The sequence below is a fragment of the Pristiophorus japonicus genome, chromosome 17 (genome assembly GCF_044704955.1).
Source record: "Pristiophorus japonicus isolate sPriJap1 chromosome 17, sPriJap1.hap1, whole genome shotgun sequence".
NCBI classification, from domain to species: Eukaryota; Metazoa; Chordata; class Chondrichthyes; family Pristiophoridae; genus Pristiophorus; species Pristiophorus japonicus.
Genome location: NC_091993.1, coordinates 80,823,979 through 80,841,448, shown reverse-complemented (window position 1 = coordinate 80,841,448; position 17,470 = coordinate 80,823,979). Strand labels below are relative to the sequence as shown.

Below are 17,470 nucleotides of genomic sequence, written 5' to 3'. Positions count from 1 at the left end.
CAGATGCTTAGAAAAAATGTTTACTCACGACTCGGTATTTTGGTTTCATTTCTGATTATATCCGGTTGGAATGCTTACATTTTATGATAAATTTCAGTCAGGTTAGTACAAAAGCTTTTCGGTGCAGCTCCCACTTTTGGGAGGTTGCTTTCTCTTATACCCTTGTTTGCGGGTCGTGTACTACCTGCAGCTAGAAAATGGGCAGCCTGGTCCCACATGGTTTTTCCAATGCCAGTCTGAATTAATTGCTGGAAGATGTGGAAGAGCAACATTAGGGCAAGTCCATTCGAACTTTCCCAGGTTTCTGTAAAAGATCAACTGGGCTCCATTCACTGTTGCACCACAGCAAAAAACAACTTAGCTCGGCTTATTGCTCCTCCCCGGAGATGGGTAAGGAGCAATGTAGCTGACTGCAGAATTAATCCATGCCTCAGTGGGTAGATCGTGGTCCAATGCATTTTGCCAGCATAAAGCCCCAGTTTTTCACAACTTCTGTAACTGCCCTGAATGCTGCATGCAGATAACTTTGTCTGGTACCTGTACCAAATTCTCTAGCAATGGATTTCCTTCGGTGTTGCATGAATATCCTACAATACACGTGCCAGCATTTTGTAAAGTCAGACAAAAAGCATTTTTTTTATCCATGGAATACTCTCAAGGCATTTTCTTGTTTCATTTCTCATGCACGGCAACCTAGCAAACTAGCTAAAGCTGACAAACAGCTTCAAAAAGCTGACACAGCCCCCAAAAGATTCACAACTCAAAACAGCCCTCATTATAAACCGCTGATATGTGAAAACAAGAAGCACACTGTTGTAGCTGAAGCTGTAAGTACCTAGCGTTTATTCATCTGTATTGTTGGAAAAAAGCATGTGCATGAAAATCTGAAGGGACAATAAAAATATTGAAGGCACAAAATTGCTAGGCATTTCTGGGAGAGGGATCGGAGACAAACATCTTTGGAAAATGTAGAAAGTTTACGTTAAAATTATGTATTTAACAGAACTTCTACTTTGGATTTTTTTTATCTAAAAAAAAATCAAAGTGACATTTGGATTTCCAGCAGACCAACCAGACCATCATTCAAACAAAAATGCCCTTAACAGCCATTCTTAGACATCCAACACTCCCCACTCCAGTTCACAGGGTCACTACCCTTTTTGGGCCACAGACACTGTACTCCATCCAATTCCTTACCCTTTCATAAAGACATTCTTATCTTCCAATCTTCTCAGTTTCCTTTTCCTCTCAAATTAATCAAACACTACACCCTCCACCCCAGTTCCAGTTAGCATTTGTCCACCTTCCCATTCAAGCTGGCAATTCTTAACCCCCTCAGTTCAACCAGACATTTTACTGTCCCAACCCCCCAGTTCAAGATGGCACTCTCCTTCCTCCCCGTCCCAACACCTTATCCCCAGATTTTCCCTTCTTCTCCTTCAAAGACTTTCTGCATTTCTGTCCCCTGCGTGCCATCCAGCTAAAGTGTTAAAAATGGGATTTCCGACCTGATCCTGCTTCCAACCGGAGGCGGGGTGGACGACCAACTCGCTCCCAGGCGACGTTACCTCAATTTAAATATTGTAATGAGGCTGGATGCCTCTCTATCCCCATCCAGTTTGTGTTTAACTGCTTATGGATGGGTTTCACACAATTTGGTAAACAGAGGCAGAACTGCTGCATCCAGGAGATAAGTGGCTTTATATCTACCTCCTGGATCCAGGGTCCCGACGATACTTACCCCCCCGTGATCGGAGATCCCCACTCACGAGGCCTCTGATCACCTCCCCAGGCGTCCCCACCTCACCCCTCAACGATGATGAGGTCGGCCACGATCCTCCGGTGACTGGCCCCGATTCTCTCTCTTCTCCCCGCCCCTCCCCAATGCCGATCCGATCCCTGCCCACCTCTCTCCACCCCCAACAGATTCCCGACCGCCCTCCTACCCTCTCCCCCGATCCCCACTCCCCAGGACCAGCCCCTCGCTTATGAGGCCTACCCGCCTGCAACCAACCAGCCTCTCAATCTGCTGGCTGCGGGCAGGAACCTGAGGCCTCGCATTCAAATCTGGCCCTGCCGTTAAAGTCGGGAGGTCGGGTTTCGCCCCCGCCTCGGAGGCCCCCCGCCCCCAACCCGCCTCCCTCGAGAAAATTCCGGTCACTATGATTCAAACTGGCATTCAATCCAGAAATCTTGTTTTTGTTTAATTTGTGAGATAATGCATCATTTCTGCCGAGCAAATTGGATGTAGTGGTGGGAGGGGAAACCATCAGATCAAAATGATCTACTCTGATGCCAATATTGATTTATGCATAACTGCTTTGCAATTTCATAGATTCTATTGAAATGACTCTTGAAGATTGCTTTCAAACAAGAGAAATAGGTGTAGAAACTGTCAGAGCATTAATTAAGTTAAATTAGCGAGCAAGGGCAGTTGGTAGAAATTTACTTTCATCGATCTTCTCTACCATACCTTGCCACAATTTGGTGTCAGCAGCAAATGTGCAAGCATTCTAGAATATACATCCTGGGAACTCAGATCGAGAGCAAGAGCGTTCTGCTCAGTGTCCTGACAAATATTTATCCCTCAACCAACATTACTAAAACAGAGTATCTGATCATTATCTCATTGCTATTTGTGGGATATAGCTGTGAAGCAAATTGGCTTCCGCTTTCCCTTATATTACAACAGTGACTATAATTCAAAAAGTACTTAATTTGCTGTAAAGTGCTTTGGCATGTCCAGAGGTCGTGAAATGTTATATAAATCTAAGTTCTTTAATTTTTGTATAGTGCCTTTAATGTAGTAAAATGTCCCAAGACGCTTCACAGGAGCATTACCAAACAAAATGTGACACAAACCACATAAGATGATATTAGGCTAAGGTACAGCAGTTATCATGGGTGACTTTAATCTACATATAGATTGGACTAACCAAACTGGTAGCAATGCGGTGGAGGAGGATTTCCTGCAGTGTATTAGGGATGGTTTTCTAGACCAATATGTCGAGGAACCGACTAGAGGGCTGGCCATCCTAGACTGGGTGATGTGTAATGAGAAGGGACTAATTAGCAATCTTGTTGTGCGAGGCCCCTTCGGGAAGAATGACCATAATATGGTAGAATTCTTTATTAAGATGGAGAGTGACACAGTTAATTCAGAGACTCGGGTCCTGAACTTAAGGAAAGGTAACTGCGATGGTATGAGACGTGAATTGGCTAGAATAGACTGGCAAATGATACTTAAAGGGTTAACGGTGGATAGGCAATGGCAAACATTTAAAGATCACATGGACGAACTTCAACAATTGTACATCCCTGTCTGGAGTAAAAATAAAACGGGGAAGGTGGCTCAACCGTGGCTAACAAGGGAAATTAAGGATAGTGTTAAATCCAAGGAAGAGGTATATAAATTGGCCAGAAAAAGTAGCAAACCGGAGGACCGGGAGAATTTTGTAATACTGCAGAGGAGGACGAAGGGTTTAATTAGGAGGGGGAAAATAGGTAATGAGAGGAAGCTTGCTGGGAGCATAAGAACTGACTGCAAAAGCTTCTACAGATATGTGAAGAGAAAAAGATTCGTGCAAACCAACGTAGGTCCCTTGCAGTCAGATTCAGGTGAATTTATAATGGGGAACAAATAAATGGCAGACCAGTTAAACAAATACTTTGGTTCTGTCTTCACGAAGGAAGACACAAATAACCTTCCGGAAATACTAGGGGACCGAGGGTCTAGTGAGAAGGAGGAACTGAAGGAAATCCTTATTAGGCGGGAAATTGTGTTAGGGAAATTGGTGGCATTGAAGGCCGATAAATCCCCGGGGCCTGATAATCTGCATCCCAGAATACTTAAGGAAGTGGCCCTAGAAATAGTAGATGCATTGGTGATCATTTTCCAACAGTCTATCGACTCTGGATCGGTTCCTATGGACTGGAAGGTAGCTAATGTAACACCACTTTTTAAGAAAGAGGGAGAGAAAACACGGGTAATTGTAGACCGGTTAGCCTGACATCAGTAGTGGGGAAAATGTTGGAATCAATTATTCAAGTTGAAATAGCAGCACATTTGGAAAGCAGTGATGGGATCGGTCCAAGTCAGCATGGATTTATGAAAGGGAAATCCTGCTCGACAAATCTTGTAGAATTTTGAGAGGATGTAACTGGTAGAGGGGACAAGGGAGAAACAGTGGATGTGGTGTATTTAGACTTTCTAAAGGCTTTTGACAAGGCACCACACAAGAGATTGGTGTGCAAAATTAAAGCACATGGTATTGGGGGTAATGTACTGACATGGATAGAGAACTGGTTAACATACAGGAAGCAGAGAGTCGGGATAAATGGGTCCTTTTCAGAATGGCAGGCAGTGACTAGTGGGGTACCACATGGCTCAGTGCTGGGACCCCAGCTATTTACAATATACATTAATGAATTGGATGAGGGAATTGAGTGTAATATCTCCAAGCTTGCAGATGACACTAAGCTGGGTGGCGGTGTGAGCTGTGAGGAGGACGCTAAAAGGCTGCAGTGGGCAAATGCATGGCAGATGCAGTATAATGTGGATAAATGTAAGGTTACCCACTTTGGTGGCAAAAACACGAAGGCAGAATATCTAAATGGCGGCAGATTAGAAAAAGGAGAGGTGCAGCGAGACCTGGGTGTCATGGTATATCAATCATTGAAAGTTGGCATGCAGTTACAGCAGGCGGTGAAGGCAGCAAATGGTATGTTGGCCTTCATAGCTAGGGGATTTGAGTATAGGAGCAGGGAGGTCCTATTGCAGTTGTACAGGGCCTTAGTGAGGCCTCACCTGGAATAGTGTGTTCAGTTTTGGTCTCTTAACGTTCTTGCTATTGAAGGAGTGCTGCGAAGGTTCGCCAGACTGATTCCCGGGATGGCAGGATTGACATATGAGGAGAGACTGGATTGACTGGGCCTGTATTCACTGGAGTTTAGAAGGATGAGAGGGGATCTCATAGAAACATATAAAATTCTATCGGGACTAGACAGGTTAGATGCAAGAAGAATTTTCCCAATGATGGGGAAATCCAGAACCAGGGGACATAATCTCAGGATAAGGGGTAAGCCATTTAGGACTAAGATGAGGAAAAACTTCTTCACTCAGAGTTGTTAACCAGTGGAATTCCCTACCGCAGAGAGTTGTTGATGCCAGTTCATTGGCTATATTCAAGAGGGAGTTAGATATAGCTCTTACGGCTCAAGGGATAAAGGGGTATGGAGAGAAAGCAGGAAAGGGATACTGAGGTGAATGATCAGCCATGATCTTATTGAATGATGGTGCAGGCTCGAAGGGCCGCCTGCACCTATTTTCCATGTTTCTATGTTTCTAAAAGCTTGGTCAAAGAGGTAGGTTTTAAAGAAAATCTTAAAGGAGGGTAGAGGGAGGGTAGAGAGATAGAGACGTTTAGGGAGAGAATTCCAGAATTTTCATCAATGGCTATTTCGCATTAAGTTAAATATTTATATTTTATAGAGCTAGAAAATAAATGATTCATGCTCAAGGTGCTCTCTCACCTTAAAGTTTGTCGGAGCCTGTGGTACGGGGGAGTCACAGCTCGAGGCAGCGAGGGGGGGGGTCGGACTGCCCCACACCCAAAAAACTGCAGTTCTATAAACTTACTTCATGGTGAAGTGGAAATAAGGTAGAATTATGTAAAAAAAAAAACACATTTCAGCAGGAATCAGGTCTGATAAAAACAGCATTTTCACCCATCTCCTTACAGGGAAGGCAAGTACTAGTTTATTGAGCTTACATTTACAATTTCCAGTTCCCAGAGGTTTTTCACACAGTCCATTGAATTGTACCCACTGGACAGAAAGCTTTGATTGTAATCCTCCAGTCCAAGTGATTCCAACCATGTTGCGATTGAAGTATTGCTGTTTCCATCAAAACCAAATGGTTTAATCTGCAATACAAAATCAATAATCAGAATATATTATATCGAGTTGTCTGAGCTGATAAACTATAACAATGGAGATTCAGCTTGTTCTCATTACCAAGAATAAAAACACTACTCTTCACATCATAATGATTTTTTTCTATGAAATGTAGTTAGTTTGTCCAGCGGCCTGCTACAGTGAATTATATAATCCATGTGTTTCTCTTATAGTTAAAACCTATCATAATTGGCGACATACTTGATGATCAACATCCTGTGCCATGCAGTAGAACATTACATCCATAATTCCCTATACTAGAAGGTCTTCATCCTAGCTATGCCATCAAGGAGCAGCGAGGAGTATTTTGTTTGGCCAGTCAAGTGTCTGACAGACATGGAAACCAATTATCATGTTGATAGGTCTCCAAATGAAGCTACAGGTTGGACCTCCTTTATCAGGGATTCCCTTATCCGGCACCACCTCTTATCCGGCATGATTCTGGCAGCCGGGGGTGCATGCACAGAACGCGGCTGACCTCCACCCCGAATTTGGGGCCGTGCCAACCTCGGCCCGCCAACACTTCCTTTTTGGCCCGCTTGGGGCGCAGACCCCCCCCCCACCCCCCCAGGCTGCTGACCTCCCCTCATCCGGCAAAATCCCTTATTCAGCACAGGCCGTGTCCCAAGGGTGCTGGATACGGGAGGTTCAACCTGTACTGAGAAATCTAGACACTCGGGCTTTTTTGCTTGCCTGGTGCAGAGTACTCAGGGAGGTCCTGCTGCAACTGTATAGGGTATTGGTGAGGCTGCACCTGGAGTACTGCGTGCAGTTTTGGTCACCTTACTTAAGGAAGGATATACTAGCTTTGGAGGGGGTACAGAGACGATTCACTAGGCTGATTCCGGAGATGAGGGGGTTACCTTATGATGATAGATTGAGTAGACTGGGTCTTTACTCATTGGAGTTCAGAAGGATGAGGGGTGATCTTATAGAAACATTTAAAATAATGAAAGGGATAGACAAGATAGAGGCAGAGAGGTTGTTTCCACTGGTCGGGGAGACTAGAACTAGAGGGCACAGCCTCAAAATACGGGGGAGCCAATTTAAAACTGAGCTGAGAAGGAATTTCTTCTCCCAGAGGGTTGTGAATCTGTGGAATTCTCTGCCCAGGGAAGCAGTTGAAGCTAGCTCATTGAATGTATTCAAATCACAGATCGATAGATTTTTAACCAATAAGGGAATTAAGGGTTATGGGGAGCGGGTGGGTAAGTGCAGCTGAGTCCACAGCCAGATCAGCCGTGATCTTGTTGAGTGGCAGAGCAGGCTCGAGGAGCTAGATGGCTAATTCTTATGTTATGTTCATTTGGTTCCTAAAAGGACACACTTCACTTATCCAAGTTCAGAGACCTTAGTTGTCAGAACCAAGGCTTAGGGACCCCACAAATGCATAGGGATACAGCTGGAGTCTATCCAGCCTACAAGATTAAAACACTGGCAAGCTTGCCACCATTTGTCTAGCTGGTACAATCCTACTTGTTAGGACATTAGTTTAGAGTTAACTGGAGTCAAGTGGAACGAAAAGACAAACTACCGCGGATGCTGGAAATCTGAAATAAACAGAAAATGCTGGAAATACTCAGCAGGTCATGGAGAATGTGTGGAGAGAGAAACAGAGTTAATGTTTCAGGTCTGGTGACCTTGCATCAGAACTGGAAAAAGTTACAGATCTAACAGGTTCTAAGCAAGCAGAGGCAGGAAAAGGGGGAGTGAGCAAAGAGCAAAAGGGAAGATCTGTGATAGGGTGGAAGGCAGGGGTGATTTATATGACAAAAGGGATGATGGTGCAATGCAAAAAGGGGTTGGTAACAGGACAAGTGAAGAAACAAAAGATAGGTCTGGAGGAGCTGTAAATGGCAACAGCAGAATCATTACCAGCAATCGCTGTCCAAAAAGATGGGAGTAGTGGTTATGACCTGAAATTGTTGAACTCAATGTTAAGTCCAGAAGGCTGTAAAGTGCCTCATCGAAAAATGAGATACTGTTCCTTGAGCTGAAAAGAATCCTAGCTACCTAGTGATAGGTCTACCCCTTCAGATTTCATTGTATGCCAGGTTGGATGATCTACTGGAACACTACTGATCCATCTGGATCAGGTATTGGATTGCTGCAAGAAGATTTTGTTCAAAACTTCCCATTGCTATGCGAATCATCTTAGACCCTTCTTGCCTCTTTTTCCCAGCATGGGTTTGAGCCCTCAGTAGGTGGAGAAGTAGCAGGACCTCCATATGAATGACACAGTGAGGAATGGGGAACAACCAAGAGAATGGACTTGACTAATGGTGAATGAAGAAAAAAACATGATGGGCTGAAGGGCCCGTTTCTATACTGTTAACATTCTATGATCCTATAAAAGCCCGTAAGGGTGACGAGGGTGTGAAATAGAACATGATTGGGAACTGAGTATCGACAGTGCACAAACTGAAAAAAACATTCTATTACCCAGCACAAACCTTTCACTCTCTGACAAGATAAAAACAAAAACAAAATCATGTCTAAATTTAAAAAAAAAAGACATGAATCACTTGTCAGAGCTCTGTGATACCAACATCCCCACAGCTTTACATTTTTATGCATCTGCTAATCATTTATTGTCCTATGTGCTCTCCTACCAAAACACGAGTCTTCCAAAACTGTCACTAAAATGATAATCAAAGACCCCACTGAAAGACCAAAAGATAACTGTGGATGTCAAACACCAATTAAATGGAAAATATCCAGAGTGATCCACCTCAAAGTACCTGATGTGAGCACCAATAATTTACATGGCATTAAGAATTACTTGCTGCAAATATTTGGCGTTTGACAATTAATATGTTATCCATCATCTTCCTTTTGCTTACTTGCCCAAGCACTTCCTGATATGTGTCTTTTTAAAAGATGGATGCAATGTAATATCAAGGTGTTATGATGGTTAATAGGACCTAAAGTGTGTAAATCCTATGGTCGTTCATTCAGCACAATGAATGCAAGGCTGAAAATGCAACTCCTGAGCTTTTCACAATCCACTGATTATAGTAACAGCTGAGAAATCTTGGGAATATATTGTCTTAAAAATATTCAAGCTTCACAATTTTCAGCCTTCACAGGCAGCATTTCAAATTCAAACCTAACTGTTATATTTCATATGCAAGAAACACGTCTTCAGATTAATTTCATAATACAGCAAATGACAGTTAATAAACTTGAAACTTTATTTGGGAAGAAATCAGTAGCCTCTAAGTGGGGGCTTGTAAAAAGGGAACAGCAATAATCGTGGGGGATTTTAAACTCCATGTTGATTGGACAAATCAAGTTGGTCAGGGTAGCCTTGAGGAAGAGTTCATAGAGTGCATAAGGATTCCTTGAGCAATATGTAACGGAATCAACTAGGGGACAGGCTCTCTTAGATCTGGTCCTGTTTAATGAGACATAATTAATAAACAATCTCCCAGTAAAGGATCCCTTTGGAATGAGTGATCATAGCATGATTCAGTTTCAAATTCAGATGGAGGGCGAGAAAGTTGGATCTCAAACCAGCGTACTAAGCTTAAATAAAGGAGACTACAAAGAGTGGGACCTGGGGGTTCTGGTGCATGAAACACAAAAGGTAAGTATGGTGGTACAGCAAGTGATCAGGAAGGCCAATGGAATCTTGGCCTTTATTACAAAGGGGATGGAGTATAAAAGCAGGGAAGTATTGCTACAGCTATACAGGGTATTGGTGAGGCCACACCTAGAATACTGCGTACAGTTTTGGTTTCCATATTAAAGAAAGGATATACTTGCTTCAGAGGCAGTTCAGAGAAGGTTCACTAGGTTGATTCTGGAGATGATGGATTGATTTAAGAGGAAAGGTCGAGTAGGTTGGGACTCGACTCAGGAATTCAGAAGAATGAGAGGTGATCTTATCGAAACGTATAAGATTATGAGGGAGCTTGACAAGTTGGATGCAGAGAGGATGTTTCCACTGATAGGGGAAACAAGAACTAGGGGGCATAATCTTAGAATGAGGCCGCCCATTTAAAACTGAGATGAGGAGGAATTTCTTCTGAAGGTTGTAACTCTGGAATTCACTGCCTCAGAGAGCTGTGGAAGCTGAGCAGGAGCAGGCTTGAGGGGCCGCATGGCCTACTCCTACTTCTTATGTTATGTTCCTCCTTCTCCCTATTGAACCCACCCCAACACCACTCTCCAAAGATATAAAGATATATATAAGCTGGTGATGGAAATGGTGCATTCCAGCATGGGTAGTACTATTCTTGGTTGGCCCTAATCCTTCAACTGGATGGAGATGCATTAGGGAAGTTATAGGGCCCAAGTTTCCGCCCTCTGGAAAAACATAAGAACATAAGAATTAGGAACAGGAGTACGCCATCTAGCCCCTTGAGCCTGCTCCGCCATTCAACAAGATCATGATGGCTGATCTGGCCGTGGACTCAGCTCCACTTACCCACCCGCTCCCCATAACCCTCAATTCCCTTATTGGTTAAAAATCGATCTATCTGTGATTTAAATACATTCCTCTTCCTCCCCCCACCCCCTTCCCTCCTTCCCCACCCCACCATCCCTCTTCCCCCTCCCTCCCAATTCAAGTTCCGCTCCGGCTCTCCTCTCCCCTCCTTCCCTCTTTTCCCCCCTCCACCCTCCCTTTCCGCGCTGTCAGAAACACAGAGACACTGACAGAGACAGAAACACAGAGAGAGACAGAGACAGAGACAGAGAGACACACTGGGGGACGCCCCGTCCCAGCACGCTGTTGGAGGGCTCCCGGTGCTGCAGTTGGTGAGTAGAAACTTGATTTTTTTTTTAAATTTTTTGATTTATTGGTTGATTTATTGATTTATTTATCATTTACTATTAATGGCTCTTTATGTGAAAAAGTGAAGTGTTTAATGTTTGTAAACTCCCCCCCCCCCCAACCACCCAATCTCTCGTCCCCTACGCCTGATTTATAAGTGTAGGCAAGGTTTTTCTGAGCGTACAAAAATCTACCCTTACTCCATTCTAAGTTAGTTTGGAGTAAGTTTTCGTTGCTTAAACTTGCAAAACAGGCATAAGTGGCTGGACACGCCCCCTTTTGAAAAAAAATCTGTTCTAAAATCGAACTATTCTAACTCACTAGAACCGGAACAAACTAAATGCCGAGAATTGCAATTTTCAAGATGCTCCATTCTAAACTAGTTGCTCCAAAAAAAACAGGCCGAAACTTGAGCCCTATAATTCTAGAAATTTGAATTCCAATGGGGATCTTTTCAGGTCCCTATTTTTCCCTCAGAAACAAAAAGGGTGCAAGCACTCTCTAATGGAGACTCTAGATTAAATAAATCAACCAATTTACTGATACTTTTCTCTCCTTTTGTGACTCATTTCTCCTTACTGAGAGAGTCAGTAGAAGGTTAATTCGAGAACCCAGGAATGATGTGTCTTTCAATCTGAGATAATGGTACATTTATTTTGCATTTGTGCTCAACTGAAAGCCCATGCTGAATACATCCTTTTGACTTCATGGCAAAAGCGAAACATGAGCACAAGCGTATGTCCTGTCACTCATTCCATTGGTGCAACTTTAAATCACAAATTTAAATTCAACCATTAGATTACCTCTGGACTTAAGGGAGGGCTCTGACACGGAACCTCACAGCACTGATTGCTCTCCATTAGAACTGCTCATGTGAATCCAGAAAGGTCATAGGGAGCAACACAATATTGATCAAAAACAAAAGCACTGACTTCCAATTTCAGGGCAATGAAGAATTTTAAGTGTGCATTTATCAGGTTTTAATTCTTTGGGGCTATTTTAACACTCTTTTGTCACACTACAAGTCACAATAAAGTCAAATAAATCACACAATTTTTATTGTTGCCCAAACTGAACCAAAACTGGTGAAGGAAACGATAAAATAGTATGTTATGGTATTTCCAACCCCATACAATTTAATAATGGTATAGCTCAAACCAGAACCTTCACCCCGACATCATCAGCGTCATAAAAACAGTATGTCAAATACATCAAAACATTAGAATTCCACCTATCTGAGAAACTGCAGAAATGGAAATATCCATTAGGACACCATCACACAACTAGACGGTAATCTCGTCCTTGGTCTTTCTCATCATCTGTTAAGCTTCTGTTATACCATATAGAGAGTGCAGCAAACAAAAAACAGTTGAATTTCATTCTGGTAAATCCAAAATTGGTTTGGAACAATAAATGTTTTGAACAGTGCCAATACTTTACACCACTAATTTGGTTTTCTTGATATGTGAAAATCTAGAGAGAGAAAAGGCCAACAAGCCTGTTCTTCCAAAATTGTGTTTCAGCAGATTTCCAAATCAGATGCCATCTTTATTACCAATGCATTTCAGTAACATTTTAAAATAAACTGGTAATTTTTGATGGATTGTGTATGGTCACGCTAGATTTCCCTTTTCCCCATATCATCTGTTGATTCACTTTTTTATCCAGTATCACCCTGAAAGAACAATCAAGCGAATCAAACTATTAATATCTCTATAACCTTCAATCCAATAGATATTGATCCACCTCCTCTGAAAGGTGCAACTTATCCCAAATCAACAACCTTCACTGAGGCCTGTTTCACAAATCCAGTATCTTCTGATGGGAGGATGTTAGTATAATCTTAAACCTGGCTTGAGGAATGTGAACTTTGTAATTGCGTCCAGTTCTATGCTCATGGTTAAATAGTTATTTCAACTTCATCTGGACCTTTTATTATTTTGAACAGCTAAAGTCTCCCTGCAATCATTTCTCCAAGGAAAATACGTTGTCACTCCACCTTTCTGTAAAACTTATTTCTCAAACTTGGTGACACTTTTCTAAACAATTTGTAATGCATCTATATTCTTTGTGAGGTAATGTGACTAAACCTGCATATCAACTCCAATACTGGCTTCAACATTGATCGTACAATGTCAGCATACCCTGTTCCAATTTGTAGGCCAATGTTCTCCAGATGGACCCCAGTACTCAATTAGTAATTGAGTCACACTGACCAGATGCTTTCAGAGTTTGACTAATGATCATTCCCAAATGTTTTTTGACCCATCTATTTCTACATGCATTATCCTATATTTATCCACATTAAAAACCACTTTCCATATCACAAACCATTTACATAATTGATCTAAGTCTCACTGAAGATAATCAATCTCCTTTCCACTATCTACCTGCTCACAGAGCTTTGTGTAACCAGAAAATCTAATACATCTTCTGCAGTCACCTGTTCCAGGTTATTCATAAATGATTTAAACAGAGGTTCCAGAACAGATTCTTGTGGTATACCACTGGTTACTTTTTCCCAGGCAGAGCCTTTTCCATTAATCACCGCCCTATTCTGTTGTCAAGCCAATTCTCAATCCATCTAGACAATTTATCAACTATTTCACAAGCTTTAAACCTTTTGAAAATCCAAGTGGAGCTCTGTAGCAGAAGCTACTTTTTAGATTACCCATATCCATTAGCTTAGTTGCCTCCTCAAAGAATTCAAGGAGGATTGCAAGGCATTTCCTTCTAAAACTTTATTGACTGTGCCCTAGGATAACTGTACTGTTCAACTGTTCATGTATAGCATCCTGTAGAGTGCCATGTTAGGCTAACTAGCCTGCAATTATCTCTGCTCTTTTTTGAATACTGTACTGTAAATATGTTTACCAGCCTCCAGTCTGTAGGTACTACATCTGTATTTATAGAACTCTGAACAATTATCAACCAAAATCATCACTAATTTCCTCCTCTAATTTCTTGAGGATTGTAGGGTGTATCCCAACTGGCTTAGGAACTTAATGGATATTTCCTTCCAGTTTCTGAAAAACAAAATTTTCATTAACTTCAATACATGCTATTAATTATTTTCTCTCATTTACTATGAGGGGAATTTGTATTGTAAATTGTGAAAACTGCTGTAAATAATCAGTTCAGCCTACCTTTTTCTTCCTGATCAGATGCTATCATAAGCAGTCCCTCGAAATCGAGGAAGACTTGCTTCCACTCCTACAGTGAGTTCTTTGGTGGTTGAACAGTCCAACACAAGAGCCACAGACCCTGTCACAGGTGGGACAGATATTCGTCGGGGGAAGGGTGGCACTGATTTACCACACGCTCCTTCCGCTGCCTGCGCCTGACCTCTTCACGCTCGCAGTGTTGAGATTCGAAGAGCTCAACGCCCTCCCGGATGCACTTTCTCCAGGTCTTCGGCCAGAGTCTCCCAGGCGTCAGTGGTGATGTCGCACTTTTGAGGGTGTCCTTTTAACGTTTCTGCTGCCCACCTTTGGCTCGTTTGCCATGAAGGAGTTCCGCATATAACAGTTGCTTCGGGAGTCTCGTGTCTGGCATGCGAACTAAGTGGCCTGCCCAGCGAAACTGATCTAGTGTGGTTAGTGCTTCAATGCTGGGGATGTTAGCCTGGCTGAGGACACTGATGTTGGTGCGTCCGTCCTCCCAGGGGATTTGCAGGATCTTGCGGAGACATCGTTGGTGATATATCTCTAGCGTCTTGAGGTGTCTCATGTAAGTCTGACCCATATAGGAGGGCGGGAATTACTGCAGTCCTGTAGACCATGAGCTTGGTGGTAGGTTTGAAGGCTTGATCTTCGAACACTCTTTTCCTCAGGCAGTGGAAGGCTGCACTGGCGGCGATATTGAATCTCCGTATCAATGTCTGTCTTTGTTGACAAGAGGCTCCCGAGGTATGGGAAGTGGTGCACGTTGTCGAGAGCCGCACCGTGAATCTTGATGACTGGGGTGCAGTGCTGGGCGGCGAGAACAGGTTGGTGTAGGATCTTTGTCTTACGAATGTTAAGCATAAGGCCCATGCTTTCATATGCCTCGGTGAATACATCGACTATATCCTGGAGTTCAGTCTCCGAATGTGCGCAGACGCAGGCGTCGTCCGCATACTGCAGTTCAACGACAGAGGTTTGGGTGGTCTTGGACCTGGTCTGGAGGCGGCATAGGTTAAACAACTTCTTACTGGTTCTGCAGTTTAGTTCCACTCCGGCGGGGTGCTTGTTGACAGTGAGGTGAAGCATGGCAGCGTGGAAGATTGAGAAGAGGGTTGGGGCGATGACACAGACCTGTTTGACCCCGGTCCGGACGTGGAGTGGATCTGTAGTGGATCTGCTGGTAAGGATCACAGCCTGCATGTCGTCAAACTTTTGGGGGCACCGAAAACGGAGGACAATGCTCCATAAGCCCTCACGATCGACAATGTCAAAGACCTTTGTGAGATCGAAAAAGGCCATGTATAAGGGCTGACGCGGCTCCCTGCATTTTTCCTGCAGTTTTCATGCTGCAAAGATCATGTCCGTTGTTCCCCATAGGGGATGAAATCCGCACTGTGACTCCAGGAGAGCTCCTTGGCCACAGGGAGAAGACGGTTGAGGAGGACTCTAGTGACAACCTTCCCAGTGGTTGATAGTAGGGAGATTCCCCTGTAGTTGCCACAGTCAGATCTATTCCCCTTTTTAAAAATGGACATGATCACTGCATCTGAGATCTCCCGGTATGCTCTCTTTCCTCCAAATGAGAGATGTGGTCATGTATCCATGCCAACTGCGCCTCTCCGCCATATTTTAGCGCCTCAGCAGGAATTCCATCCGCAACCGTAGCCTTGTTATTCTTGAGCTGTTTTATGGCTTTGTCTACTTCTTGCAGCGTTGGGAGTTTCACCGAGGTGGTGGTGGGTTGCATACTGCGGGATGGAGTTGAGAACATTCGAGTCAAAGGCATAGTCTCGATTGAGGAGATCTTCAAAGTGTTCCGTCCAGTGGGCCCCGACAGCCTCGGTGTCCTTGATGAGTGTTTCCCCGTTCTTTGCCAGGAGTGGGGTGGGGCCTTGGGAGTTTGGACCATAGGTGGCCTTGACTGCAGTGAAGAATCCTCGTATGTTGTGGTTGTCGGCTAGTTGTTGTATCACCTGTGCTTTCTCCATCCATCACCTGTTCTTTAAGTCCTGGGTTTTTTGTTGGACCTCAGCCTCGAGCTGTCTGTAATGTTGCTTTGTAGCTCCAGAGTTTGGTTGTTGCTTGAGGCTCAAAAATGCTCTGCGCTTACGATCTATTAGTTCTTGGATCGCCTGATCGTTTTCATCAAACCAGTCCTGGTGTTTTCTGGTTGAGTAACCAAGTGTCTTTTCACAGGCACTGGTTATGGAGGCCTGGAGGGCAGATCAAGCACTGTGGGCATTCTGCATCTCAAGGTCATCAAGGCACGCCAGGTTGGCTGTGAGGCGCTGGCTGTATAGGGCTCTCTTAGTTGGGTCTTGAAGTGTCCCGGCATTAATTTTTTTGCGGCACTGCTTCTGCTGACCCCTCTGCTTTGGGGCTATGTCAATATTGATGATGGATCGGATTAGGCGATGGTCCGTCCAGCAGTCATCAGCTCCTGTCACAGCGCAGGTGATGCGCACATCCTTGTGATCCTTGGCTCAGACGATGACATAGGCCAGCAGGTGCCATGTTTGGAGCGAGGGTGTTGCCACGATGCCTTGTATTTGTCCCTCTGGTGGAACAGGGTGTTGGTGATTAGGAGTTCATGTTCTGGACATTCTGCCAGGAGAAGAGTGCCGTTGGAGTTGGATTTCCCTACCCCATCTCTGGCAACCACGCCTTCCCAGAGGCTGTGTCTTTGCCGACCCTAGCATTAAAGTCTCCTAGGAGGATCAATTTGTTGCCCTTGGGAACGCAGGACAGGGATGTCTCGAGGTTGGAATAAAAACCCTCTTTAGCCTCATCCATTGCATCCAGTGTTGGGGCATATGCACTGATGACTGTGGCGCATTGGTTCCGGGATAGGGTAAGGTGAAGGGTCATCAGGCGTTCATTAGCCCCGCAGGGGGAGTCTTTGAGGCGGCCGACCAATTCATTTTTGACGGCAAAGCCGGCTCCATGAAGGCGGCGTACTTCCTCTGGTTTTCCTTTCCAGAAAAAGGTATGACATCCACCATGTTCCTTAAGTTGGCCTTCCCTGCCCGCCGGGTCTCGCTTAGGGCGGCGATGTCGATATCAAAGAGTCTAAGCTCCCGGGCAACTATGGCGGTGCGGCTTTCCGGCCTGTCACTGTTGGCGTTGTCCATTAGGCACCGAACTTCATATTAAATGAGTGGAAGATGCCTGTGCGTGAGTTCTTTTAACGTGGGGTGGTCATTGCACACCGACCACCACACGGGCTTAGCTGAGCAAGGTCTTGGACCAGTGGCAAGGGAGTCCGAGACGACTGGAGACCAGGCACTGCTATATGAGCCTAGTTGCCTACGGCGAGATGTTGGCCGCAAGCTCGACGCTGAGTAGTGCACTTGATGGTAGGTGGTTGGGAGCAGGCATTGAGGGGATCAGCGGTCCCCTGGAGTTCAGTGTGGAAGGTAAGGGTGGTCACAGCCATGGTACTCACCACGTGCTGGGGGAGAAGAGGCAGGTCATCAGGGGGGGGAAGGAGAGGCCCAGTCGTCGAAGGGGAAGAAAGCCCGATCACCATTGAGGAGTTGAGGCCCAGTCGCTGAAGAGGGGGGGGGAGAGG

The 17,470-nt window shown here is 44.4% G+C and overlaps 1 protein-coding gene across 3 annotated transcripts in view; it reads right to left on the bottom strand.

Moving 5' to 3' along the window:
• The window catches only part of LOC139227820 (ankyrin repeat and SAM domain-containing protein 1A-like), a 482,026-nt gene that overhangs the window by 75,039 nt on the left and 389,517 nt on the right, over positions 1-17,470 (bottom strand). For all 3 annotated transcript variants that reach the window (XM_070858888.1, XM_070858889.1, XM_070858890.1), the window contains one exon: positions 5,772-5,924. In XM_070858888.1, the coding sequence (XP_070714989.1) occupies positions 5,772-5,924 (153 nt within the window). The remainder of the gene's footprint in view (positions 1-5,771; positions 5,925-17,470) is intronic.